Source organism: Mchenga conophoros, linkage group LG2, assembly GCF_057382185.1.
Source record: "Mchenga conophoros isolate Kocher_MC1m ecotype Shallow Benthic linkage group LG2, M_conophoros_male_GT1.1, whole genome shotgun sequence".
In the NCBI taxonomy this organism is placed as follows: Eukaryota; Metazoa; Chordata; class Actinopteri; order Cichliformes; family Cichlidae; genus Mchenga; species Mchenga conophoros.
The window spans coordinates 9250525-9263816 of NC_140527.1; the positions used below are offsets into that span (position 1 = coordinate 9250525).

Genomic DNA, 13292 nt, shown 5'->3' on the forward strand with positions numbered 1-13292 from the left:
TTGAAACATGCATTTATAAAGCCTGCCAGAATACAGCAGTTGGTCACATTGTGGTTCAAAGGAGCTGAATTGTGTATTCAGAAATGTGCACTCTTAAAAAAAACGTCTCTGCACCACGCATGATAAAAACTGCTGCAGCGGAGGTGTCTAAAAATGGCAGATATCATTACCGCAGCTCAATTTATCAGCATTACATTGCCTTCCTTCTTGCCTCATTTCTTTGAATTCACTTAAAATTGGTTAATATCCACCATAAAACATTATTCTTTATATGCCAAGTCAGCTGAAAGCCATTTAAGTGTGAAGAAACTCATCTGAATTGTTCACGGAGATTGCACACTCGGGCACGGAGGTTTTACATGAAATCCAGCAGGAAGTGTGTCATGTTGAAATTACATGTTGTGTTATCTAAGCTTGTGGTTTAATAGTCAACTCTTCTAAATAAAATAAGTTATGTTTTAAAACGGATGATTTTTTTTTTCATTACAGGCCTGAGGGACCAAAATAGCTTGTTGCAATAACACAAGCATGCCGGCAGGACTTCAGCTGCTTTACGATCGCACTTCAGTTTCCTGTTTTTCAATAGTTTAAATGAAAGAATAACTAAAAAAAAGAAAATTGTGCCTTTACAGTTTTAAAACTGACTCTCTATTATCAGTGCAAAGGCTCCTCTGTTTAAGGACAGTAAGAGGATGGAGGTCATGCCTGTAGCTCTAAGGCTCATTAGTGAGAGTGGACAGAGCGTGAGGATGAGTGGGGTGGAAGACGAAAGGCAGAACTCTATGAGGACAAGCAAAGAGTAAAAGCATGGAGTAGAGGGCACGGAAAAGCCATTAATTTACAAATGTAGGTTTGTTTGAGGATTCTTTGAGGGAAAGGAAATCCACATTAGTGCTAAGAAAAGTGTGATTTGAAAGCACAAAAGTAATTATGTGCAATACAGAAACTCATGGCGCTGTCTGAACTAGCAAACAGCATCAGCGGGTGAGTAAGGTCATGTGGGAGTTATATATCTTCATACAGACATATATGCTCCAGGGTTCTCCAGCTAATCCTAATTAATCCTTTAGGATAATTATGTTTTATCACCTATGTAATCGCACAGCCACAGTAACACTGTCACTATTAGTCATGACACTTCAAATTAATGCATTTTTTTTTTTTGCACAACTCTATGTGGACTGTATTTTCACACAAACATGGCACCCACGTTAGCTTAACATACGCACTTTATGTGAGTATTTGTGCGGCTAAATGTAGCGATGCTGTTATTTTCAGCAGTGGTTCAAAGCTTTTTATGTGTGACGACTACAGATGAGCTTATGACGGAACCGTCAGATTGGCTTATGTGTCCCTCCACTCGTCAGATGTTTAGTGCTTATACTGACTGTAATATTGCACATAGTCATAAAAGTTTAGCTTGGCCATAGAATAATTTGCACATTTTTCTTTTTTTCTCAGTAGGCCTAGTGAAGTAATCAGTACAAATATACAGATGTGTTTATGAGTACCAAACATTATTTTTAGGTAAACCGCTGAGAATCAGAGGGATGCAATGAGATATGACATAACTATGATCAGTTGGAAATTCTGATAAACACTGAGACTCAGATCTTAACAGCAGATAAAAAATTAGGATAGGGCTGTTTGTCTTCCAGTTTTTATGGAAACCCATTTGGAAATCACTGGATGCCTGAATGTTAGAATATTCTTCCTGTCCGTACCTGATACTGTGCGCTCTTGGTTCACGTCTCTGACCTTTGTTAACAAAAAGCTGAACTACTCTTGAGGACTACCTTCAGTCCATACGCACTTCAGAGGTAGTCGCTATGTTTGACAGCAATTGTACACAAAATGTACACGTAAAATTCATTTTCTCTTTTAAATCACATACTGCTGGTAAATCACAAGTAACCTATGAGATAAGAAACGTGTCACAAAGAAGAGCTGGAGCTGAAAACTGACAGTATTGTGGGCGTTCTTTTACGTCCCTCGAATGTGTATATTGGTATTGGCATTCCCTAGTGTTATTATCTGTTGACACAGAAGTTTGTCTAGAGAATGTTTACATGTTTGCCAAGTGGATATGTGAAGCTGCAGGCTGCTGTATCTGCATTGTTGTGGTGCAGTTTGCCCTCCTGTGGTTTACAGCTGGGGGCACGAGGCCCGTCGCATCCCACTGATTATGGCCCCAGAGTGTGTGTGTGTGTGTGTGTGTGTGTGTGTGTGTGTGTGTGTGTGTGTGTGTGTGTGTGTGTGTGTGTGTATGATCCTCGGTTTGTTTATCATGTCACTAACTTTGAATGTGATGTTTTTCTCTTGGTTGTGTGTGTCCGTGTTCATGCATCTATTGTTTGCCTGTTTCATGTTGTTTGTGCTTGTTTGTGTGTTTGTCATTTCTGTTGCAGTCTTACTTGGAAAGCCAAAAGAAAAACCCAGAAACACACACACACACACACACACACACACCTACCTTATCATCTAATGCCAGCTAAAGCCAACTACTAAGGTCCACCCTAGTCTCTCTGTTTGTCACAGACTTTGTCACTCTCTCCCTCTAGCTCACTCCCTCTCTATCCCGCTGTCACTACGCACAAAAAACACACTAAGAAACACACACATGCACACACACCTACACACATATTCAGACAAACATATCCTTCTTTCCCCTGTGGCTGCCTGATTGAGGTTTCTTTGCCTCGCCCTTCAGATTTACTGTAATCGGTGAAGGAGGACGGCAGGAAAGAAATAGATGGAAAGTTAAATTGAAGGATGGGAGAGCAAAGAAGGGATAAAATTAGTGATCCAGTAAAATAAGAGAGGCTTAGGGAGCTGATCTGGGAGGGTGGGTGGAGGGGGTGATGTGGAAGTGAGAGAGGTAGTGACACGAGGTGGAGTCAAGGTTTGGTCTCAAAGAGGGATACAGTGATGCAACCAAAACCTTGGTTGGTTGCTAGCAGTGGTGAAATTGAGTACAGAGTACAGAAAACAGAGACTGTTTACCTTCAAAGTAAAAGTTGCACATTTTGAAGCATGTTGGTTGGAGAAATAAGCCACAACCTTTACTTTGGAGGTGAACGTTCTGTTCCAGTTTGTGTCAGTGATGGCGTAATACCACCCTGCACCACAAGATGGTACACTGAGTTGGTGTAACTTTAATTTAACCAGGCACATGAATAACTTTCAGTGGCAGCCGGGCAAAAACAAAAAATATCAAAAGTGAAACAGCAGCACACATCAAACAACATCAACACACTCAGAGGTAAAGCGCTGCCCCCTGGTGGTGAAAGGGTAATTACGAAATGTACCTTTAAGTATGATTTGAAACTTCCAATAAATACAAATTTTAGAAATCATAAAATTGTATAAATCATTTTTCTATGACCTTTTACCACAACTTCAGCTAATCAGATGATGCGATGGCAAAGAAGGAAAAAAAACAGAAATCGGAGAATGATGAGCTTTGAAAGCTAGCAAGCCGCTAGTGAATGAAAAACTGAAAAAAGTCACCTTAAATAAAAAAGGATTGGGGGAACCATCCATCTCATCACATTTGAACAGCATCCATAGCTGCAAACTCAGTGGCTTATAGTTTCTCATATGAGGCTGACTGGTCCAAACTTTCTCCTGCAATGAGTTTCTCCACCACTTCTGTCGCCTTTCTACAAAGGTCAGACATTTTTCATGCACTTATGTACACATGCATGTGCACCAGTCATTTTAACTTCCTTCAAAAAAAAAGAAATCAGCTGCTATTGTCATTTCTGTGTTGAGGTCAGGCTGGAAGGCGAGAGAGAGACTCAGAGGCTGCTGAGGACAGAAAACAACTCCAATTAAAGAGAGATTACAGCTTCTGCCGGTCCACAGTGCAGCGTGACTTTACAACATCTGCCGTCAGCGGCTGATGATAAAACACCAAGTTTTAAAGATCAATTTGTCACTTTTCATCTCCTCCTACACCTCATTTACTTCCAAGGCTGAGGGCAGGAGGAGGCCAGAAGAGAAGGGGGGAGGAGGAAGGAGATGGAACTGCAGCCTTATTGCGAGAAAGAGGTGAGAGTGAGAGAGCTGACTTCTCTTTACGAGCACTTTTGATGATGTCATTTGGAATAAATCCTTCCCTCTGCCCCCTGGCATGGATTCCCGTTTTTGAAATAAGAGCTCTTCATGCACACACAAACATGCACACACAAACATGCACACATTGCTTTAACAGCAATGGACATCAAATCAATTCCTCATTTGTCCTGATTTTTTTTCTCCCTATGTGACACTAATGAGCTGTATCAAGCAGTTCTAAAACACAGATCCAGGAAGTTCAGGGTGGGATTTATCCCAATAAAATGTTTAGTCTGCATACAAGTTGTACATTGTAATATGTGCATAAGAAACCTTTTATTTTGTGTCATATTTCCACCACACATAACTGTTTGAAGCAGGAACCGTTTTGAAATATGTCCTTGGAGAAGTGAAGGTTAGAGAGCTAAACCTGATGTAAACAAAGCCAAACACACAGAAGGATTGCATGCTTAGGAAGAAGGTCTCACTTTCATAACCTTCTTTCTCTTTTTCACTTCTTCCTCACGCCGTTTTTATTCTGGCTCAATAAAAGTTTGAATCTGGGTTCAGCTTTGTTCAGGATTACATGTTTTAATAATAATAATGATGAATTTGCTTCACCCACACTGGTACATGACGGCTAATGATAGGGTGATGTGATGTCAATCAAACACAGACTGTACACACTCACACAGTCAAACTCTTCGTCACACTCATTGTGCCCTCACCCTTTTTACTGTTTCTCTGTAATTAGCATGACACTGGACCTTCACTGTGAAAATACAAATCCATATGTTTAGTGTGTTTGTCACAAATCACGTGAGTTGCCAGATTGTCTGTGAAGCACAAATTAAGAATCTCTTTTAGCAGATTTATTTTGGTTATTGCAAACACTGTTTGTTCTGCTATACACATCTGATTGTGGTTACTCTCAGCATTAGTTTAAAATATTTTAACAAGCGTAAAATCCCTCATATAAACACTTAAAACAACACTTAAAACAAATCCTGCAAAATTAACAAAAGCAATTATTTTTGACACTTAAAAACTGATATGCATAATCTTGAAACTAGCCTAAGGAGGCCAAATGAAAGAAAGCACATGAATGACTATTAATCATTTCATAGCTGGATTAGCTGTCTTAGGTGAGTTTAAAATTATATTTTTGTGAAAAGTGACTAGAAACAGCAGAAGGCAGTTAATTATGCTACCTTGATCTGTTCAATATAGACCACACCAGAAAGAGCCACTGCAGCACTATGGTGCACTTAGGTGGCATATTGACTAGTCAGAGGAATGAACTGTTACGCTACCACAGAAAGCTAACACCCAGCCACTGGGCATGGCAGGATTATTTAGTCATGTTCTCCGAGCTAGCTGACATACTAAGTTTCACCATCCAGTTAATAATCAAGAAATAAATGAATAATAAATGATTAAATTCACATTTGGGAAACTGATCTGAATAGTTTAGGGCAGCGGTCCCCAACCTTTTTTGTGCCACGGACCGGTTTGTGCCCGACAATATTTTCACGGACCGGCCTTTAAGGTGTCGCGGATAAATACAACAAAATAAAACTAGTAACGGAACCGAAAAAAATAAGATTTATTCATAACACACGTGAAAAGACCCAGGAAAACAGAGTTAACGAAAAAAAAACTATAACAAAATAACGCTAAAAAACGATAAAAACCCTGAAAACCATACATTTCACACCCGAGTCTCACTCTCGTGGCCCGGTACCAAATGACTCACGGACCGGTATCGGTCCGAGGCCCGGGGTTTGAGGACCGCTGGTTTAGGGTGTTGTGGAGCACCTCCCTCACTCTCTGACCTCAGTAAATATTTTCCGGATGATTTTAAGGACTCTGATGTTAGTTTCAGGTTATTTTGATTAAAGTGTGAAGTTCATTTTGTAAGTTTTAGTCAGTATAACAGTCAGAATGGAGGATCATCCAGGGTAGTCGGCAACTTCTGAATCACAAGTCTTTAACCAATCAGGGTGCAGTGTTCTTAAATTCACAGTCAGATTGTCACAGTCCTGGGTCGTATTTTGATATTCATTGTTTATAGTTAGTCCTTTTGGCATTAGGTCCTAGGTTCCTTAGTTGTAGTTATTATTCATTGTTTAGTAGATCTCCTTTGGGTCGTCTTCCCATGTATTAAATTTCCCATTGTTGTTTATTGTGTCTTATGTGTCATGTTTCTGGTCTGCCTGGTTAATGCTGTCATGCCTGTGTCTAGTCATGTTTTCCTGTTTATTTTGAAAGTCCAGTTTTCATGTCGTTGTGTTTTAGTTTACATTTCCTGTGCATCATTATGTTCATCCTAGTCAACTGTTTCCTCATGTGTCTCCACTTCCCCTGATCACCTCATGTGTGTATTTAAGTCCTTTGTCTCTTACTGTTCATTGTCAGGGCGTCTGATCATGATAACCTTTTGTTATCATGGTCAGTCATAGGTTTGTCATAGTTTTTCATAGTTATGCTTGGTGTTTCATAGTTTCACGTTTTCAGCCGAAATAAAGGCTCGCCTTCTGTTTGCAAACCAGCTCCTTGCCTCCAGTGTCTGCTTTTGGGTCCGCTTTAACAAACACACCGGCACTGTGCCCGACAATAGTGCGTGACACAGATCCACCACTCCCTTGCCGTGTCCAGTTTCAAGCAACCAAGATGGTGAAGGTGAAAAAACACAGCTTAAGGCTTCATAACAGGACTTTACTCGCCAGTGAGCAGAGATGGGCAGTAACGTGTTACAGTAACGTGTTACAAGTAACGCGTTACTGTAATCTCATTACTTTTTTCAAGTAACGAGTAAAGTAAGGGATTACTATTGCAAAAACAGTAATTAGATTACCGTTACTTTCCCGTAGTAACGCTGCGTTACTGCGTTACTAAAACTGTGATTTTTTGCGAGAATGTCTCATGACAGTGATGTAAGCGAGTGCGCCGTTCGTGACAACAGCTGTGTGCAGATCAACAATGGATCATATATCGAGTGCAGGAGAGAGTATGAGCATGCAGCGTTTAAAGCGTGGAAGTACTGACCTTATTTTGAGTTTGATTTCATAAAAAGTGACAAAAACATTAGTGTCCGTTGTGCGTGGGAAGAAAACTTCTTTTTACAGCAAAAAACCCCCCTAAACTTCTGAGCAAGCACCGAGTGCGAAACGACGTAATGGGAAACTCACAGAGAAACTCGCGGATTCTTCCGCTGACCGCTGCGGCACACCTGCACCAGGGTAAACCTCCGCCTGCCCCACTCCTGCTTTACAGGTGAAAATAGAGCAACAGGACCGCTAGTCTTTGACTTTATTTATTTTCTGCTGTGTTTTACTTGCATCTATTTGAAAGAGTGAGTGTAAACACAACAAATATTTTATTTTATGTGCTGGGATGTGCAGAAAATAGGTTTACATGTTAAACTAATTTCTTCAAATCAGAGAATGGTGCATATAATAAAATTTTTGCTTGATGCATAAAGTTAAAAGATTAAAACTGATAAAACAAGTTTAAAAAAAGAGACTTTTCCATTTGATTACATTTTGTATGATGGATTATGCAGAAAAAGTAGAATTGGGCTGAAAGATCTATCACTTTATCACCTATTCAGGTTGTAAATCGTGTTTTTAAAAAGTAACTAAGTAACTAAGTAAGTAATTAATTACTTTTGAAAATAAGTAATCAGTAAAGTAACGGGATTACTTTTTTGGGGAAGTAATCAGTAATTAGTTACTGATTACTTTTTTCAAGTAACTTGACCAACACTGCCAGTGAGTGACATCACATCTTTTATACTCTCTATGATAGCAGGGGACTTGGGTAGAAGTGGATATAGGTGCAACAGTGAGGATGTTTTGTGACAACTTCTGTTTTTGCCTCTCTGGGTGTCTCCTGCCTCACAGCTCAGTGTTGTACAGAGTTATATGTCAAAATACACCAAAATGGAGGATGAGGGGTTGAGGATGGAGTATGTAGTTACCACTGGTTAGCATCATTACTCTATCAGTACTCACAAACTTTGATTGACAGAGTAAACACACAAACACAAACCAGCGTATTTGTTCTAACATCTTTTTCAAAGTCTTCTCTGCATGGATCCTTGACATGAAAACAGTTTTGAGACCTCCTGATCTATGACTTGCATTTCAAAGGACGAAAGGTTCGCGGATGGCAGATGAGTACACCTTGCAAGGCGACCTTTCTCTTCAGCGTATGAAACAGACAGAGCACAGATCGGTGCCTAGATGGGAGCAGATGGAGTGTGAGTTTCTCCTAAGAGCGCGCAGAGAGAACGAGAAGTGAGATAATAGCTCACAGCTAATCCACTGCACACTAAAAACTCATTACTTCTTAAGAAGGAAACAAAAAACTTGCTCCCCGAGATGGAAAGAAATACTCTGCTCAAGGTGAAGACCTTGGCACAGCCTGCCTGATTTTCCTCATGTGTGCAGTTTCTTTTATGTGTGGTTCAGCAGATTTGACTCGTTTTTATTGACGGGGAGCTTTGTACCAGCCTGGCAGTGGTACAAAGATTAAAGATGAACACATTGCTACGGAACCTGTCAAAAACACAAAACAGGAAGCTTCGTAAGTACATATAATAAATATTTTACATGTGTAGACTTTTCGATGCAATATTAATCATCAGTGCCATTGAATTATAAGTATTCTATAGGTTTTTCTTTGCCTGAATCATAACAATTTCTTAACGAATTTGTCTAGGATCGTATAGACTGGAACACAGGTAGCTGTGTGTTTTACATCAGTGATGGTTGCTTTTACATCACTGAAGAGAGAAGCAACAGCAAGTAGGAAGATCCCCAAAAAAGTTTCAGGTATTTGAGATTAAAAGAAATTTGCTGTTCAGAGGAGCGATGAAGGTATATTTTTTAAAAAGTCCTTGTCATCTGCACTTGTCATTGTGCCTCTGATGATGATCATTGCCAGAAGTGGGAGACAAAAGCTGTGCACTCAAGGTTTAAAAGAAGATTACGCACCCATTTCACCTTGCATTTCACTTGATTATTCAGTAAATGCCTCCAGATTGCTTTGATGCTACCCTGACTAGTAACAGGGAGCATTATGCTGCTCCTGTTTTTGCATGATGTAACTTGGGATGATTGGTTACAACAGCCTTTAGGGCACTACGTCAAACTGCAACCCAACTGTGATCTTCAGCTACCTCTAAGAAGATGTTAGCTAAGGATCTGGAGATCATGGCGGAAGAAGAATCGGGGAAAAGGTGGCAAGCAGGACGTCCAGTAACAGTAATTTCAAACTGGCTTTTAGTTTGTTTTTTTAGAGCTTCATGAAACAAAAGTCTGTGAGACAGACAATGAGCTGATCTTCTTGCTGTGGGAAAAGTAATATTAGCATGCTTGCTTTGTCTTACTGTAATACACTAGCATTGCATTTCACAGTTTCACTGCATTTGACCAGCGACTAGCTCTCCAAATCTTTTAACTTGTTAAAAACATGCATGTGTAGCTGTCCATATGGTGGGCAGTGGAGGGTTGCCAGGGTGGGATTTCTGAGTCTTACAGTGGTGTAAAAATGAATCACAATTCAAACATGTGGGGGTATCCAGCTGTAAAACTGTATGGCCTTAAAAAGACATTTTGCAAGAAATGAAATTCAATCCCCAAATTTAACATTTTAATAACAAATACCTGCTCATCAAAGAATTGTGATGTTTAAAATAAATAACTAAAGCTTGATTTGTGCGTTTCACTTGATTACTCTGTAAATGATTAATTAGTAGTTTCCATCCAAATGTTTTTAATGTTCTATATAATGAATGCACATATTTGAAGAGACCTCCTTGTAGAAAAGTGGAGTAGGCAGGTTTTTGTCTCCTATAGGAATGTAAAGGCTAAAGAGTGCATGGAAGAAGAAGAAGCCATTGTAGCATAGTCATCATATTAATGAGCCACTGACAAAAAATTAAATTAAATTAAAAAAAATGTCCAACTGGCAAAATGACAAGTTCACAAAATGACACCAGATACCAGAAGCATCATTTTAAATCCAGCATTCAGCGAAATTGCCATTCTGTTATATATTCATGAATAAAGACAATCAGAAGAACATTCCCCGCCATACATTATGTACTACATTACGTTTCAAAATTTTTTACTGTGATTCATATTAAAATATGTTGGATCCTCCCTCGATAAAATAATTCACATCGTCATCGAGTTTTACAATTTTTTTTTTTTTAATTTCTTTTGCGTAACGTCGAAAACAGACACGCAGTTGGAGAGATTAACTGCTCTGATCACAAAGCGACCTCCGCAAACGCAGCTTACATGTGCTTGAAAAGTCAAACAGCCTTTTGTTACCTTTGCTGTTCAGGGGGAAGGTAAACCACTTTCATTCTTTGAACTGTCCCACGAATCATCACGAACCATCCGCTGCTTTGTGAAAACCATCTCCGTCATTTCACCTTCCACTGCACTGTCTGCATATTCATAACAAGTTCATACCCCTTCAAAATTCATTACTCTGTTTTGGTATTCACATGTTCAGGGATTCACTGCAGCACAAGCCATTAGAAAATCACCCCCGTGCCTGCACGCGGGAATGAAATTATTTAAGATTAGATTGTGCCTTGATTATCTTTTCTTCCTCAGGTGGAAAATGTGCGTTCAGCATCTCGTGATAAGGAGTCGCTGCAGAGTCCCGGTCAAAAGGCATCTCTGTGTTTTTGATGGGTAAGACTGAAAAACGATAAAAAACGTTTTTAACTCGTCTTGGTGAAAAATTTGAACTTCTTCGAACATAAAATGCCCCTTTGACTGCACTGGTTTAATCGCGTTAGAAATCATGAGCTCACTGAAGTATGCGCCACAGAGGCCAACTGCGCCACGCGCGCAAAGACCAAGCAGCAGATGTGGAAGAAATGCGCAAAAAAGCACCAAAGCGCAAAACATGAAAGAAAAAGAGAGAAATTCTTGAGATGTGACAATCCAATAATGTTTGCGTGGAAAAGGAGGGTGTTGGATACAAAAGTAATCACTTTGGAGAGTAATTAAACCTCTACAAGAAGCAGAAACATCGGCGGACTCACACTCATCACATCCGTCGTTACAGCGGATAAAAAGGGAAGAACTTACCTCCCAGCGCTTGTTTCATAACGAAATTCATGATGATGGCTTTTAATTCCCTGCCTTCCTTATCCGAGCGATGTTACATTCAATAGTTGCGGAAGATGAGAAGTCCTTTGTTGCCAGATCTGCAAATTAAAACGACAAGCACGTTAAGCACGGAGACGTGTATTCAGCTTAGGCTACAGTCGACGCTCTTTATACTACATTTGTTAAGCTGAAATATGAAACGGTGATTTCTGAAATGTTTGTAAGAGGTGCTTTTGCGTGTAAAACACATTTCTTCGATGCGCCAACTGAAGGGCACCGAGGTCAATGGTTCGAACACAAAAGCGCCAAACATGTCACAACTACTGACCAGCTCAGAAACTACTGCTCGCGGTTTATCTGCGAACGTTTTGCTTTAAAATATTTTCCAGGACAGCTGACGATCGTTCAAACCGTGTACGGCTAAGCTTTTCCTGCAGTCAGAGCACTTCTGAGAAAGTGCACCGTGAAAGACCCTCAGTCTGGCAGGACGGTCTGCTGTCACGCATGTGAATCCCGGACTAAACCACTCCTGTGTATTTTTCCTGATCATGTGGTAAAACTTTCCATCCTCCATTGGAGGGACGTGGACTCAGCCATCCCGCTTCAACATTAGAAAAAAGAAAAAGCTACTCGCACGTTAATGAAGCAGAAATATCGAGCTATGCACGCATGTCTACAGCTGAAATTGCAGTTGGAACATATGTTCAAAATGACCCCCCTTTTATGCATGCATGTGCTGGGATTGTGTGAAAGGAGAGGCACACATGCACTTCCTAGTAGCTGCGAGCCTGGTTTCAGCACCACGGCGAGTGGATAGCTCCCTAAACCGTTGGCTTGTGTTGAAGCAGCCGCATCAAGCGTCGATTTACCTCCGTCCGGCGCCTGAATGAAATTCTCCTGGCACACTCACACACCGAGCACGGATCGAGGAGCAGAGCTTCAGCTGCAGTACCCTCCGGAACGAACTTATCCTGCAGCAGGCAACAGCAGCACGGGCTAATCTAACTGCTCGTTCCTTGCATCTCCGTCTCCCGGGGCTGGAAAAAGGACGTCCTTGGTGCTTCCTCCTGCTTGCCGCTTCGTCTTCCTGCACTCACTCACTCACTCACTCACACTCACACGTAGAGACAAGGAGGAGGAGTGGAGGGGGTGGCGGTTTGCGGAGGGTGAAGCAGCTGCCGTTAACACTGTGATGGGAAGCAGCGAATGAATCACATGGAGGGATGGAGAGAGAAACGTCCCACTAACGTCCCCCTGACCGATAGAGAGAGATCAATTATTCAGCCCTGACGCTGGCTGGCTGCTCGGTCCTACAGCCCGCCCTCCCATCTCTGAAACGAGAAGGGGGACTCGGTGTGTGCTTAAAACGGTGGTGCAGAATATCAGCTATAGGCTGGGGGTGTTAGGAGACACAACATTTCTCGCTTCTTGGCTTGGAGGTGTCGTTTTCTTTTAGGTGACCCACATTTGGTTTGGATTCAGGTGTCCCCATGTGTGTGTGTGTGTGTGTGTGTGTGTGTGTGGGGGGGGGGGGGGGGGGGTCACATCATGTTCCAGATTTCTGGCTACCACTATGTCGGAATTCTCTGTATCCAACTGTTCGTTCCTTCCTTTTAAATTATATCCACTTCTCTCTTTAAACAGCGTCAGTGTCGTGCACAGACTCTGTAAGGGACACGGACCTAAGGGGGAAGAAGGCACCTCTGCTGTTTTACATTCATTCATGTTGTGGATCGCGGCGGGTGGGGGGGGGTTGCTCCAGTATTTAAGGATATGCAAAAAAAAAAAACAAAAGACAAAACAGAAACAGGTCCTTTATGTCCAAGAGAGTGGTGTGTGTCACTGTAATACTACCCTGCACACAAAGAGATTTTCTTCTCTTACCTTTAATTTGACTTGCTTGTGTAAGTGTGGGATGTACTTGGCAGGAAAATAAATCGCAGACATGCATGAAAAAGGAAGGTGTTGGTTGCACAGCGTCAATAAAATTGATAACAAAAAGAGTAAAAACTGACGTGAAAGAGACTCAGAGAGGACACACAAACTAAATGAACATAAACAACATGAGGCATAAGTGTGCAGGCGGGAAAGAAA

The 13292-nt window shown here is 41.1% G+C and overlaps 1 protein-coding gene across 2 annotated transcripts in view; it reads right to left on the reverse strand.

Moving 5' to 3' along the window:
• cplx1 (complexin 1) overlaps positions 1-12396 on the reverse strand; it is a 71557-nt gene extending 59161 nt beyond the window's left edge. Inside the window, exons 1-2 of one of the 2 annotated variants that reach the window (XM_085285635.1) lie at positions 12068-12396; positions 11178-11296 (exon numbers count right to left, since the gene is read on the reverse strand). In XM_085285635.1, coding sequence (XP_085141761.1) covers positions 11178-11208 — 31 coding nt within the window. In that variant the 5' untranslated portion in view covers positions 11209-11296; positions 12068-12396. Of the gene's footprint in view, positions 1-11177; positions 11297-11526; positions 11712-12067 lie in introns of those variants that run through there. The other variant, XM_085285636.1, reaches the window with a different exon arrangement.
• Between the last annotated feature and the right edge of the window lie 896 nt (positions 12397-13292).